The following is a 12,205-nucleotide window of genomic DNA, read 5'->3' as shown; positions in this document are numbered from 1 at the left end:
CCATTGACTTGCGCTCTCTGCTCTGCAAGGTCTGATTTCATAGTGGGAAATATGAGATGGGTCCAGGAGAGGGTTCATGGCTGGGGCAAGGAGGCACTCCATACAGTGGGGCTTCATATCTCTGTGTCACCCTGGGCATTCTCCCCTGACACAGCTTTCAGCCCCTCCGTTGTCTGGAGCCCCCTCCATGGGTTTCCTCAACCTCCCTCCCCAGGATTGGTGCATTCCAGCTGGGCACAGTGCCTGGGTGGTCCCCCTCCTCCCATCCTCCATGACTGGAGGAAGGAAAAGGCAAAAAAATGTAGCAAAGGCCTTTGACCGTGAGGAGCACAATGTGAGCGTTGATTATGGCGGCGTGGATGTGATGCTTACCTGCCACTGACCCATACAGCTGTCATAGCCCAACGTTTTACAATCTGATGATCCACCCAACAGCCAGGGGAAGATGCCTCGCTGACCTGTCACCTAGATTGGACTGATAAGCACCGAGGATGGACTGACCTGGCTCTAACCCTCAGCATGAATACCCCATCTTCACAATAAATCTGCCTGTGCTTCATACTCACTATAATACACACTTTATACTGAATATTCACTGTATCATAACCATTATTTATTGATCATTGTTGATTCACGCAAGATGAACAGCATACACACATCGTGAGAATAAATACAAATACACACTCAAACAGCTATTTACATTAGTAGATGCAGATATAATCTCATAATCTAACATTCAAACATAGTGAGAGAGGTCCGACAGTATCGTGCATACACAGGAGCCTGTGTTGTACAGTGGGATTGTAAAGTGTAAGAGGCAGTAGTGTTATCATGTTTATATGGAGGTGCACATGGTATATTGCATGGTATCACAGTGTACCCACATTCCCTTTACGGTGATTTTGCAACCACTTCTCCAGCTACCTTGTGCACAGTACAGACATACAAATGATGAGACCAGAGAGCAATGCAATGTGAGGGAGACGCACCGCTTGTCACTGAGTCTGACCTCCACCCTCAGGAGGTGAAGTAAGAGTCCTGCATGGAGTAGAGGCGGTCAATAGGGGTGAGCAGAGAGGAGTCACCCAGGGACAGACAGTCGCTGTCGCCCAGATGACACAGAGGGTCTCTGTCCACGTCACCATATAGGCCCTTGAAACCTAAAAACGACACATCATTATTGATCGCTAGATAATTAGGCTGTAATCTGATTATTAGCGGGTTTAAAGAAGTGCTACATCAATTTGGATCAAGTAAGGATATCTCATCTGCTTTACCAATTTTGACCATCTTTGACCCAACTTTACAGAAGTGTAATACTACCTCTTTAAGTAAAAATTATATTTAGTTTATATTTGTGTAAGATGTTGTAAATGTACTTGAGAGATTTTGATTCAGGTAATCATTGGTGTTTTTGTTACAATAATCATTATCATAAGATGTCATTTTTCTGTTGTTTTTCCATTTTTTTTCCTTTGCAGCTACTCCACGCATTGAATTACATCAGGTAACAATGTGCCCTAAAAATCAGTAATGTTTTTGCTTTAATCCTTAAAATTGGTCCCATTATAACAGGTTATTATTAAAGTTATTATACAGCACAAGGGCAAGGGGCAGCATCCCAGATAATAATAATCTCCTGACTGAAGTTTTCATGTTGCCAAAAAATGCCAATAAACCATATGTCATTTTAAAATTATTTTTCTTTCTACTGATCGCATTAATCAAAGAAGTTTCATCACAGTTTAACAGCACTGAGGTCTTTACCGTAGGGATGCATGTGATCCCCTGGCATCTGAGGTGGGGTCAGGCCCTGTCTGAAGGGGTCCATGTCATAGTCCTGCTGCTCCAGTGTGGTGAGTCCCATCTGCTGCTGCTGCTGCTGAATGTGGATATAAGAGGACCCCAGGCGCTCCATCTCAGAGGTCAAACCACCACGGGAGGGCGCTGTGGGGCACAGGAGACACACACGAGATGGCTTCAGTGCTACTGCTGTTGGTTACAGTATCTCTTTTAGTGAGCTGCTGTGCCCTGTGCTACCTACTTGTGTGACTATTTTGCCTCTTTAGAGCTCTATTAACTGACTTTTGTGGCTTTAAAACTTGCATATTTGTCAAAATGTCTGTCAAGAGTCTCTTCAAGTGACGCAGTTCTGAATTGTTAATTATGTACTAAATTTTGAAAAAAAAAAGAAAAGAAACTTGTGTACTTTTACAAAATGATGTAAAATATCTTTGATCATATGGCTTCTTTTTTTTCTTTTTTTTTTTACTTTTTTTCATTTTGCAGAAGGAAGAGGTATATCTAACTTTATCTTCAGGGTATCGATCATACGGGAGTAATAAAGCACTTATTAAACCGTAATCAACAGTATTATACCTATGTGGTGTGATGGGTGCTCACGCTGCTCCTGAGTCTGCTGCTGCTGCTCCTGCTGCTGCTGCTGTCTCCTGGCCAGTTTCTTCATCTAAAAACATGCATCAGCAGACATAAAGCTCACATATAGGCTAAGTGTAAAAAAAAATGTTCTCTCTCCACAGTCCCTCTGCCACCCAGGCATACAAGTGTGTTCACTCATTTGCAAAGTATTAACAGTGAGGTAAAGGACATCTTTCAGTGGAGGGGGGAAGCCACACATGAGCCCACTTTGTGAGGAAATATGGGGTTTAATCTACAGTGATCTCGCAGTGAGATGTCATCAGTTTCCTGTATGAAGAGATAACCAGGCTGATTTCCACTCTGGCATACAAACACAGTGCAGAAAGAGTCCTTTTATTAGTAGTGCATATGACTGTGTGTGTGTGTGTGTGTGTGTGTGTGTGTGTGTGTGTGTGTGTGTGTGTGTGTGTACTTTGTATTACTTTGGCTCTTTGGTTCTGGAACCAGACCTGCACAACCCGGACACTCAGACCAGTCTCTGCTGCCAAGGTCTCCCTTACCTTGGATCAAGATTCAGGAGGAAGGATAAAGTGAGAAAGAAAGGGTAAAAAATAGGAAAATAGAAAAAGAGAGGAGGTCACTTGAAGGTTAAAAAAATCAGTGTCATTTCACCAATCTTCCTCAAACAAAGCGCATAACACATTTATTCTTTGAGAAATAGAAAATTGTACTATGGCTTTTGATACTGTTGCATGCTAATATCTAAGTCTATGTTTTATCCTCATTGAAATAACAAGATTCTCAGTTTTTAGTAGAGATTACAGTAAGAATGTTGATAGAAAACAATAGATGATTGTGAGATCCCCTATGCAAAAATGCATTGCGCAGTAGAGCCTGTGTCAACCTGCAGAGCATAAGCTATGGAGCGGGGCAGGGTCAGCTCTTGTCTTTGCTACCTCCAGACTGCTGGGTGAACACAGGATGAACACTCTACCTTTCGGCAAGGCTTGGATGAGACCTCAAACGAGGCTTTAAAGGTCCGTCTTTGTTGAGTGGTCAGGATAGTGCGCGGCCTTTTGGGGCGTTTGCTCTCCAGGTCTTCTGTTCTAACTCGTCTGCCTGTAACTTTCCCAGATTCCTCCTCCTCCTCATCTTCTTCTTCTTCTTCTTCTTCATCACTTTTACCTAGTGGGCAGAAATGATTGAGAAGCAAATGTGTTTATTCACCTGCAAGGCATTCGCATTAGGGAGACATATGTTACATGAGACAGATAAAAAAGGAACATTAACACCATCATTATAAGTGGTAATAAATGCATAATTTGCACTTAGTTATTTCATTATAACTGTTAAACTGTTTTTTCGATCTAACCATTTTCCTTCAACTTGCCGGTTTCTGCTTCAGTTAGTGGTTGCACATATTTCCCAGAGGGTTTTTAACAGCCTAGAGTAACAAAATGCTGCTTTATTTATCAATGTGTGGATGGAAAAATAGCAGCCAGTAGTTTGTATCATAAAAATCTAAATAAAAGTAAGTGTTTGATCAATATTTGACTCTATATCATATTGTCATATTTATTGCTAAGTTGCACAAAACTTTACTTAAACACAATGGATTGTTTAGACCTTGTGTTAGTGTTGGTTTTCCTTTAGTGCTGCCGGGTTATATACCCAAATTAAAATATGGTTATTTTGGACGAGTGTTTGACACAAGTTTTACCTTAAAGCTACCACAGATTTATTGTTAGTTGTACTAAACAGTGTGTATGTGAAATTCAAAACTATAAAGGAGACATATTGTTAACAAATAGTGACATGCAAGTCTCAAAAGAGCTAGACATTTAAAGTTTGGATAAATAAACCAACAATAATATGAAAATAATACTAACACTCCAAACTCCATACTAACACCAAAACAACCCATTGTCTTCTACCCATGGGTGTTGGTAAAATTTAATTTACGCTGGTATTGAGTTAGTTTTTATACACACACAGAGACACACACATGCATGCATGCACACACATACTGTACACAGCCTGCACCTGTGTCTGAGGAGGTGGGGCTGGCCAGACACTGGTGGTAGTCCTCTCTGGCACACAGTAGCCGTCCCTCCCTGAGGACGCAGCGGTCTCCAGTCTGCAGGCGGCAGGAACAAATGCTGCAGGTGAAGCAGCGCAGGTGGAACACAGCGGCCCCTGCACGCATCACCAGCTCTGTGGGAGAGATGGCCTGCGCACAGCCCCCACAACGCACTGCAAACAGACTGGAGACAGGGGTAGGAGGGTGGGGGGTACAACAAGGGAGGAAATAGAGAGAAATTGTGAGAGCTCAGTAAATAACAGGGAGCAGTGCTTTTGTTTGGCTGACTAAAGCTTGAGTATTGGCTGAGACACTTGAGGACCCCTCATACCTCAGTAAGAAGGGACTCCATGACAAAAAAAAATGCTTGGTTGACTTGGGGAATGTTGCTGAGTCGAGCTGTCACTCAAAACAACTGCCAACCTGACTTCTCCCCTCTCCTCCTCCTCCTCCTCCTGCCCCGACCACTCAGACACATACCCTTAGCGTGGCGGGTGTGCATCTTAGCGCCTGGCAACCAGGACTGGTGGGCTTAGCCTCAGAGACTGTTGCCGTGGCTCCGGCTGCCGTGTCCGAGGCTGTGCTCCTGGGGAGGCAGGAGAAAAGCTCTCGGCAGGCCATGGCTCCAGGCAGAGGGGGGGAATCAGATCTCCCGGTGGGAGAGGCTGAGCCGCCGGTCCCATGAATTATCTGCGGAATTATCCTTAAGTCTGCTTAACCAGAACGGGACAAAGAAAGAGCCAGCCCCCAAGCAGCAGGACCATTGTCCGCTGGCTGACACCGCGGCATTTTGGGTCTGTCACGCAGGATGATGCGTCATCATTCTGGAGCTGGCGTTTGTCTCCAGACCTGACTGGGTCACCAGACCAGCCAGCCCAGAGGCATGAGAAAGTGACAGTTTTTTTTTTCACCTTTTTGTTTTCACATAGAAATACTTCATGTGGCCCATAAGGAGAGCCCACATATACCACAGATTTGTTTTCACTACTTTCAAGAAATTAGAAAAAAGTAGCGACATTAGACGTAAGTGTAAAATACAAAATGTAAATTTAATGACGTGAAGTTTACTTAATTATTGATCAATGCAACTACCCATTGACAAATGTAAAAAAAATAAAAAATATTTATTTGGTATTTATCTTGTATTGGATGCCCATGTTGTCAATCATCCCCATCATATTCATGTTTCATTATAAAAGCATGATGCTACATCTTTGAATTTACAGTTATTGTAACCATTCATTAAATGTATTTTCATATTATGGCTTTCAATCAAAATGTGTAATGTCATATGCTCTTTCATACCATCGACACACCATCCAGACAAATAAATTGACATCACAAAAGGTGGTGTGTCACATTAACTTTCAAGTCAAGCAAACAAGGCATGTAACTTCCTTTTGATTATGGAAAATGAAGATTTAGCTCAACATTTAGAAACAAACACAAACTCAGGCTAAACATAAAGCAAACACTAAGGTTGAGACATCCCTGTCAAAAGGTCTGGAGCTGCGACATCCTAAAGCCAAACATTGCTGGGACCTTTCACTGTTGCTGTGGGGTCGCTAAGGAAACAGTAAAGCCCATTCCCAGCAGCTCAGGAGGGTCAGTCGGGCTGCTTGACCCATCCGAGTCGTCTGTTCGACGGCCTCAATGGTATGCACTTTAATATGGCCAGCATACCGTCAGCGGTACGTGCATTCCTGTGGCAACACAAGATGCATCAACTAAACAATTTCAAAGGAGGTGTGGCAGTGGAAATACCCGGAATGCTTCGATAATACAACACTTGATTAAATGTCTCAATATGATGCTAATGCTAGATGTCAGTGAAGAAGAAACTATGGGCATTAATGTTCTGAGATAACCTATGTTTCGAGAATTGCTTTTCCATTACACGCCTTGTCCAGTTCATCTTATCATGCTCAGTATTCTTAAGCGTCGTTAATGCAAAGGTAAGAGTATGTCCAATACTTATGGAGCAGCTCATGGTGTTTAATATTTCAGAGTTTCCGTTAACATGATTGGCCCTGAGGCCCTGCCAGGAGAGCGGGAATACTCAGTCACGCTGGATTTAGACATGGCAATTAGTGACAAGATCATTACAGAGAAATAAGTCAGCAAAAATCCTGTGCTCCTCCACGCTGGCCACGGTCAGGCACTCTTGAGGTAGATGCACTGTATAATAAGATGTGTGTTTGGCAGAAATGTACACACACACTCTCACACTCACACACTCACACACATCTACTCCAGAGCAAAGCCCTCCTCTCTCATTGTTCCTGCCCTGACTTCAGTGCTGACCTTTGGCGGTCAGGCAAACAGACTGCTGGTCTAGTGGACATACAGAGAGACGGATCCTGTTTCTGGATCAGGTTAACTTGGATCCTTTGCCGAACACACACACACCAACACAGACCATGTATCAGATACAGATCTGCGGGTCAAGTGCACCGCCAGCCACCCCGCTGATCTGACGACCAATCTGATGTCCAGTCCACCTATCCACTGAACCGTTTAGCCAATCTAAATCTACTGACAATCTAACCAACCTAAACACCACATTGTAAGACAAGACTTTGCATAGTGCTTCATTAAATTACAGTACAGTGTGTCATATGTATTGTGTGTCCTGTGTGACTGCTACGGGTCAGGCAAACAAACTGTATAAATTATATGGGCAATACGATCAAGTCAGGAATATTTGTTACCAATATCTCTGACAATCTTTTAATTTGTTGTTCAGTCTACTTGACATTTTAATATGGAGTAACACAGGAAATATTAAGGGAAACTATTCATTTACCAAAGATGGCCAAGAAAAAATAAATCCATTCAATCATCTACTCAACTAATCAACTAATCATGACAAGTTACTGGATTTAGAAAAGCTCCAGTAGTAACCTCTGACATCACAGAGTTAGATGAATTTATACAACATATGCCGTGAATATTGCCAGTGTTTTTTGTAGATGTCACTAAAGACAAACAATAAAGTCAATTCTGGTCAGTTCAGGTCTGCATGCTGATCAGGCTTCAGTTCACTATAATATAATCTCATAAAAAACAGGCCTAAATAAATGTATTGCATAAGTTTCTAAAGTTATTAATTCAAACAAACAGCCTGAACATCAGTACAGCAGTACAGAAAAATACTACAAATAGCCCTTGCGCAGCTTGTTTGAATTATTCCATTTGTACTTGACAACACAATGTTAGATAGCAGATTAAGCATTTAGGTTGTTGATAAGAAATGCCCTGTTATAAAAATAACAAAGAGCAGGCATCAGTAAATCTTTACATATCTAAAAAAGTAAAGCAATCAAAACTACTTCAAATTGTGGCTCAATTTGCTCTTATGAATACCTTTCACACCTTTCTTTTTTAGAACCGATGTTTTAGAGAGTTTTTTTGTTGGTTTGTTTGTTTTTGCTTTTGCTGTTTGCTGGTGTTCATCTTGCTTTTTAGATTTCTTTGATTTTATTCGATCAAATCTGAATTTCCTGAGTACTGGCAAGGATTTGGTTTAAGTCTGCATAGCTTGCTTTCTGCCATATTTTTAGGTGAAACATCCACATGTTCTGGCATAAATCTATGCATTAATCTTGACATCCAAAATATTTCACTATTCTGATAGTAGTATGTATTCATAGCGTCTTGATCCCAGTAATAAAAGCAAGCACTGATGGATTTGGAGTGAAGAGGAATGACATTATATAAACTGCTTTGTTCAGGGGATTCAAATATTGGCGTTATTTTCTTTTTAACAGCGTGTGGATACAAAAGTTGTTGCCGTATGGAATAATCGTCACTTATGGGCTGGCTTCACACTAGTCCTGGATCAAGAGAAGGGAGGGAGCAGCAGAACACAGAGGCACACTGGCACAGTTTTAAAATCCTCATTGTGGACAAAAGCGGTGCCCATGTGTTATAAGGTGCCATAACCCCAGACAGGACGAGCAGGGAGGTGGAGACATGAGACCTCAGAGGCAGAGCTCTGGCACCAGGCCTCCTGCTAATTGGTCAGGTCAGATATCTCACGGTTGGCTGGGCGTTGTCCCATCGCTCGACACAGGGGCTGCTGTGAGCAGAGCTTTCCAGATGCCACGGCACATAACGCCAGGGCTTGTGGAGCTCACTGTCCCCCGAAATAAGTACGCATCAGCCTCACTGTGTCTCTTGTAGGGATGAACCAGACCTTCTGACATATGGCTCTGCTCCCCTAATTACCTCTCAGTCTTGCTCTTTTCTCTGAGCTTTGGCCAAGTGCACTGATCTCTACTTATCACACTAAACACTTTTAATTGTGTGCTTCTGCAAGAATCCACTGTGATTTCCAATTGCCCATTAAAATGCCAGTTACAATGTTTATATTAGTTCTTAGTTGTCATAAAAAAAACAGCTTCTTAACAAATAGCCGGCTGACAAAGGCATTTAGGCCTCTAACACCACTGCGGTTTGACTTAGTTGAATGAGAAGATGATGGTGGGGAGCATTTTGGACCAATAAGTGTAACAGTTCTTGTTTCCCTGCCTGCTTGGCAGAAGCACCATCACTAAATTGTTCAGAAATAATGCGAGCTGCTGCCTCTTAGTGTGTGCAGGTTTTGTCTTGGCTCTTGTTTAGGTGAGAGCATGTTTTGGAGGAGGAATGAGGGGATGAGGCAGTGGCGGGTAGGAGATGGCCGATGATGGTTGGAGTTTTGGGGGGTAGGGAGGGAGTGTGGACCGCCTCATCGACGAGACCATATGTTGTCCCCAGCTTGCAGTTGCCACGCCAATGGGCCACGAAATTTTAACACATTTTGACAATGTGTCAGTTGAGCTCTACCCCTGGTTGTGTGCTGTATGTGTGTGTGAAGGTGTGACCGTGTTGTTTTTTGTGCACGCGTGTGTGTGTGTGTGTGTGTGTGTGTGTGTGTGTGTGAGTGTGCATAGATGTACACTATGCAATAGTGTTCTCACATTCCAGCTCCCTCGCCAACCCTTCCTCCTACAGTCACCTTGTTCTCTTAGTGCACTGTGCCAAGTTCCCTCGAAGTCGACTTACACTATAGGCGCGCGTACACACACACACACACACACACACACACACACAACCACACACACATATAACACAATACTTTTGCCATAAACTATATAATGTACACATATGTACAGTAGCAAAACTAAGTAAGAATAAATGCATTTAAGTCACTATAAAGAGAAATCACTGTTTCAATCTCTCTCTCTTTCTCTCTCTCTCTCTATCACACACACACACACACATTCTTAGTCAAGGTCAGATTTGGACAAGGGTTCTGTTGTAAAGATTGGCTTAATAATGCAATAATTTTTGGACCCCGCTCCAAAAAATAGAATCACATGAATAAAATAAGATGAAATTAAAAAAGTCTATTGCATAATTAAAAGTACATCCATAAAACACCATTAGATGTTTGTCCTGTAACATGGATAATAATGTTGTCAGTATACTTGCAACATATATGTGTGGACCAAAGCTACAACTGCATGATGACAGGAATAGAAAAAAAACTAAATTATAGGATACTGCAAAGAATGTAAAAAACTTTAACAAGAAATGGGATGCAGCTAAATGGGATTATTTCAGCATGTTACATGCAATTTAGCAGACATCACAAACTATAATGAAAAATAAAAAGATATATATCACTCCCCACCGAGTCATGCAATAACTTTACATCAGTGAGACCAATTGACATAAATGTCTTCATAAAAAACAATTTCTTTGCAGTTTTTTTAAACTTGAATTAAACTGTAAAAAAAAACAAACTTTTAAATCGGACGTTCTTAACATGGAAAACCTGAGGCTGAAAATAGCAGCCAGGCTTGAAAACTGTTTTATTTGAGTGTTCATGTGTTTCATGGTTTCAGCTGTAACTTCGGGATAAACCAAACAATCGTGATCAGCACTCACTCAGCATAGTCCCGCTTGCAGTAAAGTTTGCGGTCCCGCAGAAAGCAGGAGTTGGTGAGCGCGTCCCCGCACGCCGCGCAGCGCACACACTCCTCATGCCAGAGGCCGTCAGTGACTCTGAGCAGGAATCTGTCTGTGATCAGCCGGTGGCATCCGGCGCACACTGCCCTCTGATCCATATCTGCAACGACGGGGAAATCCTTTAATTAGGACACTTTTCCAATCAGCAGGACGCGGCTGAAATAGTGGCACATCTGGCTGAGAAAAGTTTGATGGAGGGGCCATTTAAAAACGACTTTACCTCGTTATACTATGAGGGGGACGGGGAGCTGTTAAGTATGGAGTTAGTTTATTTAAGAAGTGGGTATTTTATATTGAGACGCCAATTTTTTTTTAAACTTCTTTGACCGTTGTTCAAACTGACCAAATATTAAGCTCGTTTGTTGTGCCCAAAATAGCGCTTTAAATCAAACAAGGCGTGCGAAAATAATAAGGAAACGTGCCATTTTAGAGTCTAAATCCTGCCAACAAAAGAGGTTTACTACAATTATTTCATCAAGTTTTACCCACCTAAGCATAATGCCGCTCGCTCCACCATTTCAGTCATCTGAGGAAACATTGTTGACCAGGGTTAATTGAGAGAAAATGAGCACTGCAGAACAACAATTTTAAATCCAGTTACCTGCAAGAAATGCGAGCTTCCAGGCGGTAGACGAGTATTTTAGCAGCTCCCAGTTCTTGTGTTCACAGCATCTCCGCCGATCAGAGTCCTGCTGCAACTTGGTGCGCGCAGCAGAAAGCAGCGCATCAAAGTTTGTCCACAGAGCCTCGGACGACCTCCGGCGTTATTGACTGTTTAGGCTGTCTGTCAATTATCCTGTTAGGAGTGAACGGGAAGGAGAGAGAGGGAGAGAGAGAGAGAGAGAGAGAGAGGTGACCGGCACCTGCACATAGAGGAAGTCTCTCTCTCTCTCTCTCCCTCTCTGTCTGTCTCTCTCTCTCTCTCTGTCTCTCTTGATTGCCCCACCAATAAGCAGAAACACACGTGTTTTTTTGTTTAGAAACCAATAATGCACTTTATGTTCAGGGGGTAAAGTGCAGGTGAAATGTTTAACTTTTAAGGGCTCGAGCTTGTTTCAAGATAGTTCATTGTTCATAGATAGATAATTAGATATCTGGCTCCACTATATTGTTGTTTTTTTTGTCATGCTGACACCTGCAGCACCAGTCTTTTCACTATCACAGATCTTCTTGGCCTCAGTGGGACCATGAAGAGGAGGATGAAGGAATCTGCACACAGATGGATGTCAAACACGCTGTGGGAGCAGCACCTTTATTGTCGTGTTTACACTGTGAGGACGCCACCTGGTGGCCAACTGCTGGAAGTACGAAGATGGGACACAAGAAATTTGTCCATTTGTCTAAAAGAAAAAGTTTAAGCAGATCAATCAGACGTGATAGATAGAGTTAATATGGCAGTCATTATGAATTCCATTAATTAAGATGTGATTCACTATTGTTTTGTTAATGTTTTTGTTTTCTCTGCCACTGAAAAATCCTGCTTGAAGGAACTTTTGTTGTTTTGGAGTCACATGATAAAATGTAGCTTCAGATTATCAAAATTAATTTAGATTTCAAAGCATCAAAACCGTAAAACCTGCAAATTCTTAATAACGGTGCAAATTATAAATCAGTTCAATATTTTTCACTAGGTTCAAAAACCCACATCCGTCTGGCTCTCACTGTGATGTAGTTTAATAATATTTACATAAGCTAAAATAAGACAATACAAACAACACATTTCACATA

General features: G+C 42.1%; 1 protein-coding gene across 1 annotated transcript; it reads right to left on the bottom strand.

The window, feature by feature from the left end:
- Window positions 1-1,017: 1,017 nt before the first annotated feature.
- Window positions 1,018-11,149, bottom strand: lmx1a (LIM homeobox transcription factor 1, alpha). Its single transcript, XM_070832792.1, has 8 exons — window positions 11,079-11,149; window positions 10,397-10,577; window positions 4,423-4,643; window positions 3,374-3,564; window positions 2,862-2,939; window positions 2,380-2,467; window positions 1,768-1,947; window positions 1,018-1,160 (listed from the first exon to the last, which is right to left on the bottom strand). Exons 2-8 carry the CDS (start codon window positions 10,573-10,575, stop codon window positions 1,018-1,020), a joined length of 1,080 nt encoding a protein of 359 aa, XP_070688893.1. The 5' UTR covers window positions 10,576-10,577; window positions 11,079-11,149.
- Between the last annotated feature and the right edge of the window lie 1,056 nt (window positions 11,150-12,205).

The sequence above is a fragment of the Pempheris klunzingeri genome, chromosome 6 (genome assembly GCF_042242105.1).
Source record: "Pempheris klunzingeri isolate RE-2024b chromosome 6, fPemKlu1.hap1, whole genome shotgun sequence".
Classification (NCBI taxonomy): domain Eukaryota; kingdom Metazoa; phylum Chordata; class Actinopteri; order Acropomatiformes; family Pempheridae; genus Pempheris; species Pempheris klunzingeri.
Note: the sequence above shows the minus strand (reverse complement) of the source record. Positions and strands in the feature narration are given on the sequence as shown.

What these genes read in the sequence shown, in the direction of transcription:
- lmx1a (XM_070832792.1), bottom strand. Translation starts at nt 10,575, where the DNA reads ATGGATCAGAGGGCAGTGTGCGCCGGATGCCACCGGCTGATCACAGAC. An exon ending in CCCCACCTCCTCAGACACAG is followed by an intron (nt 3,565 to 4,422) that starts GTGCAGGCTGTG and finishes TCTGCCCACTAG; the next exon opens with GTAAAAGTGATGAAGAAGAA. An exon ending in CATCCAAGCCTTGCCGAAAG is followed by an intron (nt 2,940 to 3,373) that starts GTAGAGTGTTCA and finishes TCTTGATCCAAG; the next exon opens with GTAAGGGAGACCTTGGCAGC.